The sequence below is a fragment of the Castanea sativa genome, chromosome 2 (genome assembly GCF_040712315.1).
Source record: "Castanea sativa cultivar Marrone di Chiusa Pesio chromosome 2, ASM4071231v1".
In the NCBI taxonomy this organism is placed as follows: domain Eukaryota; kingdom Viridiplantae; phylum Streptophyta; class Magnoliopsida; order Fagales; family Fagaceae; genus Castanea; species Castanea sativa.
Window position 1 is genome coordinate 13,160,429 of NC_134014.1, and position 12,114 is coordinate 13,172,542.

Here is a 12,114-nt window from a genome sequence, read left to right on the forward strand (position 1 = left end):
ACAGAGTCATTATCGTTGGGGATAAGCCCCACACGCATCCCAAGGACAAATCACACCGAACCCCACCCCCCAAAAAAATCACCAAAGCCAAAATCTTAGACCCATCACCGTACAATTTCGATAAACCAAAAAAAAAAGATGGAGCGTTCCGAATCGGAAAAGCTTATACTGGTAAATCGCGAACCGAACGGGATCGCATACGTGACGATAAACCGTCCGAAGTCACTGAACTCGTTGACCAAGTCGATGATGACGGACATGGCCCAAGCGTTCAAGTCCCTAGACCGTGACGGTTCGGTCCGGGTCATAATTCTATCCGGGGCGGGTCGAGCTTTCTGTTCTGGCGTGGACCTGACATCGGCTGAGGAAGTTTTCAAGGGGGACGTGAAGGATTTAGAGGCCGACCCGGTGGTCCAGATGGAGCGGGCCCGTAAGCCCATAATCGGAGCCATTGGTGGGTTCGCGGTCACTGCTGGGTTCGAAATCGCGCTTGCTTGTGATATTGTGGTCGCTGCTAAAGGTGCCAAGTTCATTGACACGCATGCAAGGTTAGTTAATTAGCTCAACCTCAGCTTTTCCTTTTCCTTTTCCTTTTTCTTTTTTGAATATTTGGAATTCGAATCTGTATATGTGTAGGGTGGGTTTGGTTAGTCCCGATATTATGTTAAGGTTGTCATGTTACGTTATTGTAATTTTATATTAATTTAAATACAAGAATTCAATACAAAAATACAACGTTATATTATTTAGATTAAGTGATCACCACATACCCTTTTGCGATGGTTATTCCACCGGTATAAGTATATTTGTGGAGTGTGAGGGAGGCAAGGCTGGGTTCAAGCGTCAAAGAGAGAGTTTCACATACATATCTTATTTTGCTGGTCAAAGAGGTAGTGGGTTCTGTATAGACAACATCCCAGCACTTCTCAATAAAATAAAAAAAGAAGAAGAAGGAAAACGCAAACACAAATGCAGCACCAGAAATGCGTATCCAAACGCAAGATGACGTGATTTATAATTTTAAATTATAGTAATGTTTGAAAAAATAAAATAAATTAAAATTTTAATGTCACATCATCTTAATATGCATATTACAGTGAACCAAACGCCTTCTTTATATTTTGCTATAAGGTTTGGGATGTAAAGAGCAAAAACGGACCCATAAAACTCTATAAAAAAAAAAATTCTAATTCTAACTTAGTTTCACTAGATTTTTAGTTCGTTTGGGAACTTATTTAGTTAAAACTGAAAATTTTTCGCTGAAAATACTATAAATAAAGCCAAAAGTTAGCTAAAATCTAGAAAGCACATATGCGGCTCCAGGGCCGCCACACCCTCACCCAATGCGGTGTGCAGCGCATGATACCACTGACCACGCATCCGTGCTGCTTTTTTTTATTTTTTTATTTTAGGATTCGCACCGATTCTGGCAGAAATGGGCGACAATATTGCCCGATTCCAACCGAAACGGATGCTGAAATGGGCCTCCACCATGTACCCGACCTCTTTTCTTCTGCTTCATGTGGCCTTGTGAGAGGCCTTGTGAGAGAAGGAAAAAATAAATAAATAAAAAAAGAGAAGGAAGAAGAGATAAGGACAAAATAGTGGATAGAAAGTGGATAGATTTTTGAATAGGTGTATTGGTATAAGAGATAAGGACTTGAAATGTCAAAAAAGATAGAAAAGGTTGGAACTTGTGAAAAGAGTAAAAATACAGGTTTTGATTATTTGATTTTATTACCTTTACCCATCAGTTTTTATTATTCTTTAATATTTTGATTTTATCACCTTATTACTTTTTTTTTTGAAGGAAAATAATTTAATATTACAAATATGTTATTGGGCTAAAATTGGGGTTGTGTAAACATTATATCAATATATATAAATATGCTTTTAAATATATTAATATATGTTTACCATTACTCTTAAATTGGTATATGTTTACTATTATATAAAAAAATATGCTTAGTAATATATAGAAAATATGAATAAAAATATTTGAAATAATTTTTTAATCGCCGCACCTGCATTCTACTTTTTAAAAAATTGCTGGGTGAAAAATTGCTGAGTCCCGCACCTGCATCTACACCCACACCCACACCCACACCCACACCCGAATCTGAATCTGCACCCATGCTTCCTAAGCTAAAATAGTACAGCGAAATCCATGAATAATACAAAACAATACAATGGGATCCATGAATAGTAGCAAAAATAAGCTGAATAGTAGTAAAAATAAGTTAAATAGTAAAAAAAGCCATCTCTTTCAACCAATGCCAAACGCAACCTTTATGTTTCAATTAAATCACAGCATGCCACATTAGCAATTGTGAAAAATTTTGTGTTAGAAGAGTTTAGAGTAAAATGCTATTTTGCCTCTTAAACTTCGCCAAAAGTTTGTTTTTCATTCATAAAATTAAAAAAGTTCTTTTTTTCGTCCTTAAGTTTTGTAAAGAGATTTTTTCATAGTTTAGTGACAAAAATAGGGATGAAAAATAAAATTTTGGTAAAGTTCAAAGACAGAATGTAAAACATTTTCTATAGTTTAGGAATGAAACATGAACTTTTCAATAGTTTAGGGACAGAAAATAAACTTTTAAAAGTTTAGGATGTAAAACAAACTTTTGGTAAAGTTTAGAAATCAAAATAGGATTTTACCCTAGATTTTATTGCTCAATAAGGCTTAAGAGTCAAGACAATTTTTTTCATAACTGCTAACATAGGTCCGTGCTAACATAAGGCTTAAGGATCATAGTGGCATGCTATGTTAGCAATTGTGGAAAAATTTGTAGAAATTTATGTATCAATAGATATAAGGATAGAGAACATTTTCATACTACCGAAATGGCCTATTATGAGTAGCGCATAATAAAAGTGTAGTTGACCTAGATGAAACTGATGTTACTCTAATCACAATAGTAGTTGTGAAATAAATTTGTCTTCCAACCATTACTCTTTATATTTATTGAATTATAGTAGCTAGGTAAAAGTGCACTATATGAGACGGGACTTCTTGTTGACATTTGCAGTTGATATGATTCCACAAAATCCATTTTTTGATGAATTTTATTGGGCATGATTTGTTTATTGCTTGGTAGAGTTGATGTTTGAGTACATTCTTTTTGTTATGGGCAAGACTTAGGTACAGTACTTAAATGTTGTTCCTTAGGCTCCCTTCATAAGATTCTGTCATGTGGATTTTTGCTCATGGAATGGAAGTGTATGTTTTAGTTAAGTAGTCACGAGGCTAAATCTTTAAAAGTTAACCTAAAGAACAACACTTAAGGTATTATACTTAAGTTTTGTCCTTTTGTTATATACAGTATTTCTTTTTGTTACACTTCATTTTGGATATATTAGATCATACGGGTTGCTATCTCAAGTGGTACGCTAGTACCAAAAGCAAAAAACTGATAACACAAGAAACAATTGCGTAATTACAATGAATATAGTCCAATGACAATTTCCTTTATAGTAGGTGCTGCTAGTGCATTGTATTGATTGTAAGGGACTCAAGCCCTTGTTGATTGAGAGGAAATAATTACTTAATAAGCCTCTTGGGCCTCGGCTACTAATGTTATAATATAAGGCGCTTCATTCTCAAAGACAAAATTTGTGCTTCTGGGAAATGAGATACCTAGATATGATTTTATTTTAATTATTATAAATGAGATGCTTAGACGTGTAAATGAATGTGTATATGCAAAATTGTTCCTTGCAGGTTTGGAATATTTCCTTCATGGGGCCTCTCTCAGAAGCTTTCACGCATAATTGGTCCCAACAAAGCACGTGAGGTTTCCCTAACAGCTATGCCACTAACTGCAGAAGTAGCTGAGAGGTTGGGCTTTGTCAACTATGTTGTTGAAGAAGGTGAATTGTTGAAGAAAGCCAGAGAAATTGGTGAAGGCATTTTGAAAAATAATCAAGACTTGGTGTTGAGGTACAAATCAGTCATAAATGATGGCCTCAAGCTGGATTTGGGTCATGCTCTTGCATTGGAAAAGGTGATATGTCTATTTCATTGGTATACGTTTAAGAATGATATTATATAATGCATCAATATCAAATTGGTGTTATTCTTATGATGATTTACATGGCTCCTATCTAGCCTCTCTCTCTCCTTGGTCCTTTTTCCTTTCTATACTAATAAACTGTTTTTGAAATTGATGATCTTAAAGTTGTTTTCATAGTTGGAGGCCTTCACCAAAATTTTCTAAGGTGCTGTGGTCTGCATTTACCCTGTTCTGAAGCATGGGCTTAATTACATGCATTTTCTGTTTACTGTATTTTAAAAGATCATGTTTCTTGTAATGTACTGCTTTTTTGGTGGCGCGTGCAAGCTTATCAAATTTATGTTGGTGTAGCTATTTCAGGCTAATAGATGTTGTGCACAGAGCTCATGTTTCTTGTGACATCACTTTTTATCTGTGGTGTCTACAATAATATCAAAACAGTGTCAGACTAATAGATGATATGTATGGAACTCATATTGCTTGTAACATCACATTTTCATGGCTGTGAGCATTTCAATTTTGCGTTATTTTAGGTGGAATGAACAACCATTGCATTAATTAGAAGAAGAGCCTATTCAGCTCTGGATTTGTATTTAGCTGAGCAAGGGAGATGTACTCAGTTTCAGTATGTCATTATATCCCCCCAGATCCTCAAAGAGTAGGCAAGAAGAGTTAAATTACACATCACATAGAATAATATGAGCTGTAAATAGGTTACTCTACTTCTATTAAGTATTTGTTTTCTGTTCTGCACGGCTATATTTGAAAAATTCTTATGTTTCTGTCTTCTTTGTTCGTGACTAGTTGGAATGTTGTATCTGTTAAGAACCTGGTTTGCAATTTATTATTTCTCCTACTGTATTATAACTTATTTGTGTGCACTACTGTTATTTTCAGGAGAGGGCTCATGACTATTACAACGGAATGACCAAGGAGCAGTTTGAGAAGATGCAGCAATTCATAGCAGGTCGGAGCTCAAAGAAACCTTCTTCAAAGCTGTAGATGTTCTGATGTGCACATCCTCTGTTGCAAAATAACTCCCAAAAGATGGGAAATTATGCAAGTTGCCTCTCTTTTAGGTAGCAATACTGCACATATCAGCCGTGGGATGCTATTTGGTAACAATGGTGAAGTGAATCCTTAATTGCAGTTTCTTTTCCTCCAAATTCTCAAAACTTCAAAGTTTTTTGTATCAATAAATGTTTGGTCCAATTGTGAACTTCAATATATGATGCGCACAAAGCTGACCTACCCTATTCAAAAAATAGGAAAGAAAAAGAAGGCAGTATAACTCTTTAGAAAGAAGAAAAGAGAAAAAGAAAGAGATGGTACAACTATGTAAGTAAACCAATGGTGTTTATTGTTAATAAAATTGTTCAAATTTACAACTATCATTTTTACTCAGTAGTTTGACAACATTATTATTACTTGCTGGGGAAATCGGATGGTATATACCAAAATTAAAAATTATTGAAAATTCGATGCATAAAAGTCATAACAAATATTAAATCCACTTAAGTGATTTGATTTTTTTTTTTTTTTTTTTAAATGGGAAGACTGAATATTATTCAGAAATAGAAAATGAAATTACATCATGGAGAACTTTCTTTTTTTAAAAAAATCATTATGGAGAAGAGTTTATTCTAGAAAACAATGACTTTTTTCAATCAAGAGAAATTGACAATGCCTAAAATATATTTTACTAGCAAAGGGGCAGGTTTGTTATCTTGATTGTGAACATTGGGAAATTCAACTCTATGAAAATCATGTAATGTGGATAGTATGCCATGGATAAGTGGTGGATAGTATGCCATGGATAAGTGGGCCACAGATGAAGGAGGTGAGGATTGTTATCTTATAGTATCTAAAAGTTGAAGCGTGGCATATATTATTGCTACGCTCTTATTAAGCCACATCAACGGTCACATCATCCACCAATTTTCAACATTCTCTCTCTTTTTTTAAACTCTCTTATTTTCTTATTAATTTCCAAACTTATTATTATACTTACTCTAACTTTTCTCTTTCTTTTAAACTTTTTATCTTCCCACTACTATCTATCTTAATATCACTTTTCATCTATCCCTTTATCTTCCTTTAATTTTTGCTTTTCTTATTTTTCTCATCTCACTATAAATTTATAACTCTCTTTTCCATTCTATACATATTTTTCCCGTACACAAAATATTATTTCTCTCTCTCTCTCTCTCTCTCTCTCTCTCTCTCTCATTTTTTCCTCTTTTTTGGTTGATTATTTTTTAAAAAAATTTCTTGTATCTGTACTTTAGTTTGATGAATTTTTGTATTATTTATAACTTCACTTTAGGTTGATGTGATTAAATTTTGTGTTTTTAAGTTGTCATCTTTTTTACTCTCTTTGATTTGATAAATGTTCTTATCTTGCATTATAGAGACAGTATATAATAATTTTCCTAAAACAAATAGTGTGGGATGCAGAAATTTAACAAGGTAACAGTACCACGTGTCATATCCAATGCTGAGGAAGCCGATGCAGTTCCGAGAAGACCATACCCTCGGATGGCAAGGCCAGGGAGGCAAGCCTTGGCCACATTGATGGCACATTACCAGAGGAAGTTGCACTGTAGGGGAAGGGCTTCAGAGAAGGGGTTAATCCTGGTGTGTCTGAAAGGATGGTAGCTGCCACCACATTTATTGCACCCCACCAAACCCTCTAGCCGCATTTATGTGGAGAAGACCCTTGAACAGTGCTGTCTTAGTTGCCGCAACTCATAAAAGATTTGGGAATGCGTCTGATGGGACAAGCACTCAAGTAGTGGCCTACATGATCAACAAATGGAGAGCCAAGATTAGCTAAAAGAGACTATATAATAAAAGAAATCCTCAAAGAGAAGAGGAGGTTCATCTGTAAATCTGTGAAGAAAATACTGTAATAATAAGAACAAAAATTGTAACCAAATCTAAAAAATATATATTAAAAAACTACTCTCCTCGAACTTTGCCAAGAAAGGATTTCTTTGCATAAAGCTTGTTTTTCATTACTTTCTTACCATCTTTAATCCACTATGAGCGTTGTTCAATTCATTGAAACCTAGTTTTTAACTCATTCTCTACAAATTTATTGTGTTAGGCTCTTTGGACTTTAATCCTATTACTTCTTGAGCTTAGAATCCAAATTGCGCCCTTACAATTGGCCCTGTTTGTGGGAACTACTTGAGCTTTAATGAGATCAACGTTCAACTATGGTATATTCAGGGCTTAATCGAGAAAAGTCTGTTGGTTCCCAACCTCAAGATCATTTTCTCAATCTTGAACGAAGAAGGGACCAGGAGGTTAGTGTGCATACCACACACACTAGTGGGAGCCAATCTCGAAGTTGAAGTCACATCTCTCATGAAGAAAATACTAGAAGCCTGCAACTGGAGATAGACCGTTTGCAAAGGAGGTTATGCCACCAACGACGTAGAGGAACTCCTTCGAGTTTTGACCATTCTTCTGGTGATGATAGTGATAATAGCTACCGGCCTAGGTCAAGGACTCCTCCCAGTGAGTTTTTTTCGTGTGATGAGGAGTGCCATGGTAGGCGGGGAAGGAAGAGTCTGTCTCACAAAGGCCTGGGCAATGATTCTATGAGTAGGGCTTTGAATCAGATTTCTAAGTCACCTTTTACCCGTAGGATTGAGAGAGGAAGACTTCCTCGGTGGTTTACTCAGCCAACGTTCACCATGTATAATGGCAGAACGGACCATGTGGAGCATGTTAGCCACTCCAACCAAAGAATGGCTGTTCACTCGAAGAATGAGACCTTAATGTGCAAGGTGTTCCCATCTAGTTTAGGGCCCGTGACGATGAGATAGTTCGATGGTTTGAAGGAAGATTCTATTAACTCCTTTAAGGAGCTTACAAGGGCCTTTGGTTCTCGTTTTGTAACTTGAAGATGTATTCTGACAGATACTGGGAGATGTTTAATGAGATAGATGGGTACTTTGATGATGTGGCTATAAGGACTTTCAAGGTCAGCCTACTTATCGAGCATGATTTGAGAAAGTCGTTGACCAGGAAACTTGTTAGGAGTGTGCATCAGCTCATAGACCATATTAACGAGTATAAGCGGGTCGAGGATGATCAACAACAAGGGAAAGGGAAGGCTAAGTTGGTTCCTTAGGATAAAGGGATTTTAGGTCGAACAGATACAACAATAACCGTACTCAAAGAGATTTTGCTGGGCAATTTGGATCTACAGCTACTCAAGTGTTTAACACAGTGTTCCGAGGGCCTTTACATCAAATCCTAGAAAAAATTAAGAATGAGCCATACTTTAAATGGCCAAATAAGATGGGAGAAGGCCCCACGAAGTGCAACCAAAGCTATCATTGCTAATACCACCAGGAGTGAGGACACACCACAAAAGATTACAGGACTTTGTGGAGTCACCTAGAGCAACTAGTCCGAAGTGAAAAGTTAAAGCAATTCCTGTATCAACCTAGCGGACAGGGTAGTCAGGCAGGGTTAGGAGCTTAAAGAGATGCTTCTACAAGACCACCTTTAGGTACAATTAGTGTCATTTTTGCTGCTCCAGGAAAAACTGGTTCTCAGCCATCCCAGGTGATGTCTATAGCTCGACCATCTATAGAGGACTTGCCCCCTGATTCGAAGAGGAGTAGATTGTAGGCCCGACCAACTTTGAGCTTTTCTGATGAGGATAAAGTTGGAATCTTGCAGCCACATGATGATGCCCTGGTAGTTACTCTCAGAATGGGAGGGTATGACATGAAGAGGGTGTTAGTAGATCAGGGCAACGGTGTAGAAATTATGTACCCCAACCTATATAAAAGGATAAAACTGAGGCCTGAGGACCTGGCCTACTGTGACTCCCCTCTGATAGGGTTTAATGGGAAGATTGTCTTTTCGAATGGCCAAATCAGGCTACCTGTTCAGATAGGGTCAGAAGTCGTGAAAGTAAACTTCATCGTGGTAGATGCATACTTCCCCATTACTAATATTATGGCAAGACCTTGGCTTCATGCCATGGAGGCTGTGTCTTCCACCCTGCACTTGAAGGTGAAGTATCCATTGAGGGATTGGGTCAAGGAGCTGGTTGGAAGCTAGTCTATGGTCAGGCAGTGCTTGGTGGCTGCAATCAAACATCAGGCCAGAGGTGAGTCCTCGGCTGTTGCTGAGTATTGTTTATAGCAATCAAGGGTGCCAGCATGGTCTGCAGACGTGGTGGTAGGAAAGGCAACATGTGAGGAGTTAGAAAAAGTTGTTATTGATGATGATGAGGGTAAGTTCTTCTAGGTTGGAGTTTAGTTGCCTCCTCAGGAGAATGAGGAGTTGGTAGTATTTCTTAGGAGAAACATCGATGTTTTTGCGTGGAGTGCTTATAAAGCTCCTAGGGTGGATCCAAATTTCATTTTCCATCATTTAAATTCCAATCCATCTGCCATCCCCAAAAAGCAACAACCTCGACACTCATCTAAGGAGCATTCTGATTCTGTCAGGGAGGAAATGATCAAGCTTAAGCGGGCCAGGGCTATTAAAGAGGTGTTTTACCCTAAGTGGTTGGCCCATACAGTGGCGGTGAAGAAGAAAAAACGGGAAGTGGCAAGTATGGTGGACTTCATGGATTTAAATAAGGCCTACCCAAAGGACCTCTTCCCCATGCCTCAAATAGATCAGTTAGTGGATGCTATTGTGGGCCATCCTCAAATGAGCTTTATAGATGCCTTTCAAGGGTACCATCAAATACTATTAACTTTGGATGATCAGGAGAAGGCATCTTTTGTTATGCCTACTAGAAATTACAACAATAAGGTAATGCCCTTTGGATTAAAGAATGCAGGGTCCACTTATCAGAGGATGATGACTAGGATATTCGAGCCATAACTAGGCAAAAATATTGAGGTTTATATAGATGATATGGTGGTGAAAAGTAAGGTAGTATCCAAGCACGTGGGTGACCTTGGGAATATTTTTGAAATACTAAGGAGGCACAAACTGCGCCTCAATGCTTCCAAGTGTTCTTTTGGCGTTGGCTCAGGTAAATTTCTAGGCTACATGGTCACTCATCATGGAATCAAAGTCAACCCTGATCAGATTAAGGCAATTAACAATTTGCAACCTCCTTAGAATCCTAAAGAGGTCCAAAAGTTGATAGGGATAACTGCTACTCTATACTAATTCATATCTCGGTCAGCAGACAGGTGTAGGCCTTTCTTCTAGTTGTTGCATAAGTGAAAAGGATTTGAATGGACCAAGGAGTGTGCCCTGGCATTCTAGTAGCTGAAGGAATACCTTTCTTGGCCACCTATAATGTCCAAGCTCGAGGAAGAGGAAGTTCTGTTTACTTATGTTGTTGTAGCCTCCCATGCAGTGAGCTTAGTACTGATACGAGTTGACAATAGAGTGTAGAGACCAGTTTATTATGTGAGCAAGTCATTGCATGAAGCAGAGGTACGTTACCTATCACTGGAGAATGCCATTTTGGTAGTGGTGCATGCTACACGTAAGCTCCCTCATTGCTTCCAAGTTCACACAGTTATGGTTTTAACCCAACTTCCTCTTCAATCCCTACTTCAAAGAGCTGACTACACGGGAAGGATTGCCAAATGGGGTATGATCCAAGGGTCTTTTAGTATCAAGTATATGCCTCGTACCTCTATTAAGGGTCAAGTCCTCACAAATTTGGTGGCTGAGTTTGCTAAATCTCCACTAGAAGAGGAGGGAGGAAAGTAGAACATGGACGGAAAATCAGTTGGGATGATGTCCTTGCAAGAACCTCTAACTTGGAGAGTATACGTTGATGGTGCAACTAATCAAAGAGGATTTAGAGTGGGGCCAGTTGTGGTATCTCCTAAGAAGATCACTATTGAGAAATCTTGAGGTTGGGCTTCTCGACCACAAATAATGAAACGAAGTATGAGGCTTTGTTGGTTGGGATGGATATGGTTCAAAAAATGGGAGGAAGAACAATAGAGGTATTTTCAGATTCAAGGTTAGTTGTTGGCCAGATAAATGAAGAATTGGAAGCTAGGGATTTGAGGATGCAAGGATATTTGAGTCAAGTTAGGCACCTACAATCAAGGTTTAAGTCTTTCACCTTACAGAAAATCCCTAGAAACAAAAACACACATGCAGATTCTCTTGCCACTCTCACAACCTCCTCGGCACAAAGTTTACCTCAGGTTATCCTGGTCAAGGATTTTTGTAAGCCCACTGAGATGAAGAGGGAGAAGGCTCAGATTCATCAAATTAGGGTAGGGCCTAGTTGGATGGATCCCATTATGCTGTTCCTTAAGGATGACATCTTGTTTGAGAAGAAGGGGAAGGCCAATAAAGTGCGGAGAAAAGCTCCTTGGTTTTGGTTGTTTGAGGATCAGAATTTGTACAAGTGCTCTTTCTCTAGACCATATTTGCTATGCATCCATCTTGAAGTAGTAGAGCCACTCCTAGAAGAGCTACATAAGGGGATTTGTGGAGGCCATATGGGAGGCAGATCATTGTCTCACAAGGCCCTCACTCAGGGATATTGGTGCAAATATGCAAAAGGGAGTACAAGAATACGTGAAGAAGTGTGACCAATGCCAGAGATTTGCTCCAAACATTCATCAGCCAAGAGGTGTGCTTAACTCTCTATCTAGTCCCTAGCCTTTTGCTTAATGGGGCTTGGATATTGTAAGGCCCTTCCCTAAAGTAGTAGGAAATAGGAGATGACTTTTGGTCGGCACTAACTACTTCACCAAGTGAGTTGAAGCGGAGCCACTGAAAAATATTAGGTACGTGGATGCCAAGAGGTTTGTGTGGAAGAATATTGTCACTCAATTTGGGATTCCTCATACCCTCATCTCAAACAATGAACTTCAATTTGATAGCAAAGCTTTCGGGAGGTACTGTTATGAATTGGGTATCAAGAATAGGTACTCAACTCCGGCTTATCCACAAGGGAATAGACATGTCGAAACTGTCAATAAAGTCATAGTGAATGGACTCAAGAAGACGTTGGATGATGAAAAGGGTAAATGGGTGAAAGAGCTGCTACATATTCTTTGGACATATCGGACTACCCCCCGTAGGTCCACAGGCGAAACACCTTTTTCAATAACTTATGGGGCCGAGGCTGTGA

At 38.2% G+C, this 12,114-nt stretch overlaps 2 protein-coding genes across 2 annotated transcripts; both read left to right on the forward strand.

The window, feature by feature from the left end:
* Nucleotides 1-5,404, forward strand: LOC142624712 (putative enoyl-CoA hydratase 1, peroxisomal). Its single transcript, XM_075798429.1, has 3 exons — nt 1-548; nt 3,722-4,004; nt 4,911-5,404. The coding sequence occupies exons 1-3, from the start codon at nt 139-141 to the stop codon at nt 5,013-5,015; spliced, it is 798 nt and encodes a 265-aa protein (XP_075654544.1). The 5' UTR covers nt 1-138; the 3' UTR covers nt 5,016-5,404.
* A 5,544-nt stretch (nt 5,405-10,948) lies between these two features.
* On the forward strand, nt 10,949-11,569 carry LOC142624906 (uncharacterized). The gene has a single exon (XM_075798635.1). It carries the CDS (start codon nt 10,949-10,951, stop codon nt 11,567-11,569), a length of 621 nt encoding a protein of 206 aa, XP_075654750.1.
* The last annotated feature ends 545 nt before the right edge of the window (nt 11,570-12,114 follow it).

Excerpts from the sequence above, each read along its gene's own strand:
- LOC142624712 (XM_075798429.1), top strand. The coding sequence starts at position 139 with ATGGAGCGTTCCGAATCGGAAAAGCTTATACTGGTAAATCGCGAACCG. Across the intron at positions 549-3,721 it reads TTCATTGACACGCATGCAAG|GTTTGGAATATTTCCTTCAT; the intron begins GTTAGTTAATTA and ends TGTTCCTTGCAG. Across the intron at positions 4,005-4,910 it reads ATGCTCTTGCATTGGAAAAG|GAGAGGGCTCATGACTATTA; the intron begins GTGATATGTCTA and ends TGTTATTTTCAG.
- LOC142624906 (XM_075798635.1), top strand. The coding sequence starts at position 10,949 with ATGGGAGGAAGAACAATAGAGGTATTTTCAGATTCAAGGTTAGTTGTT.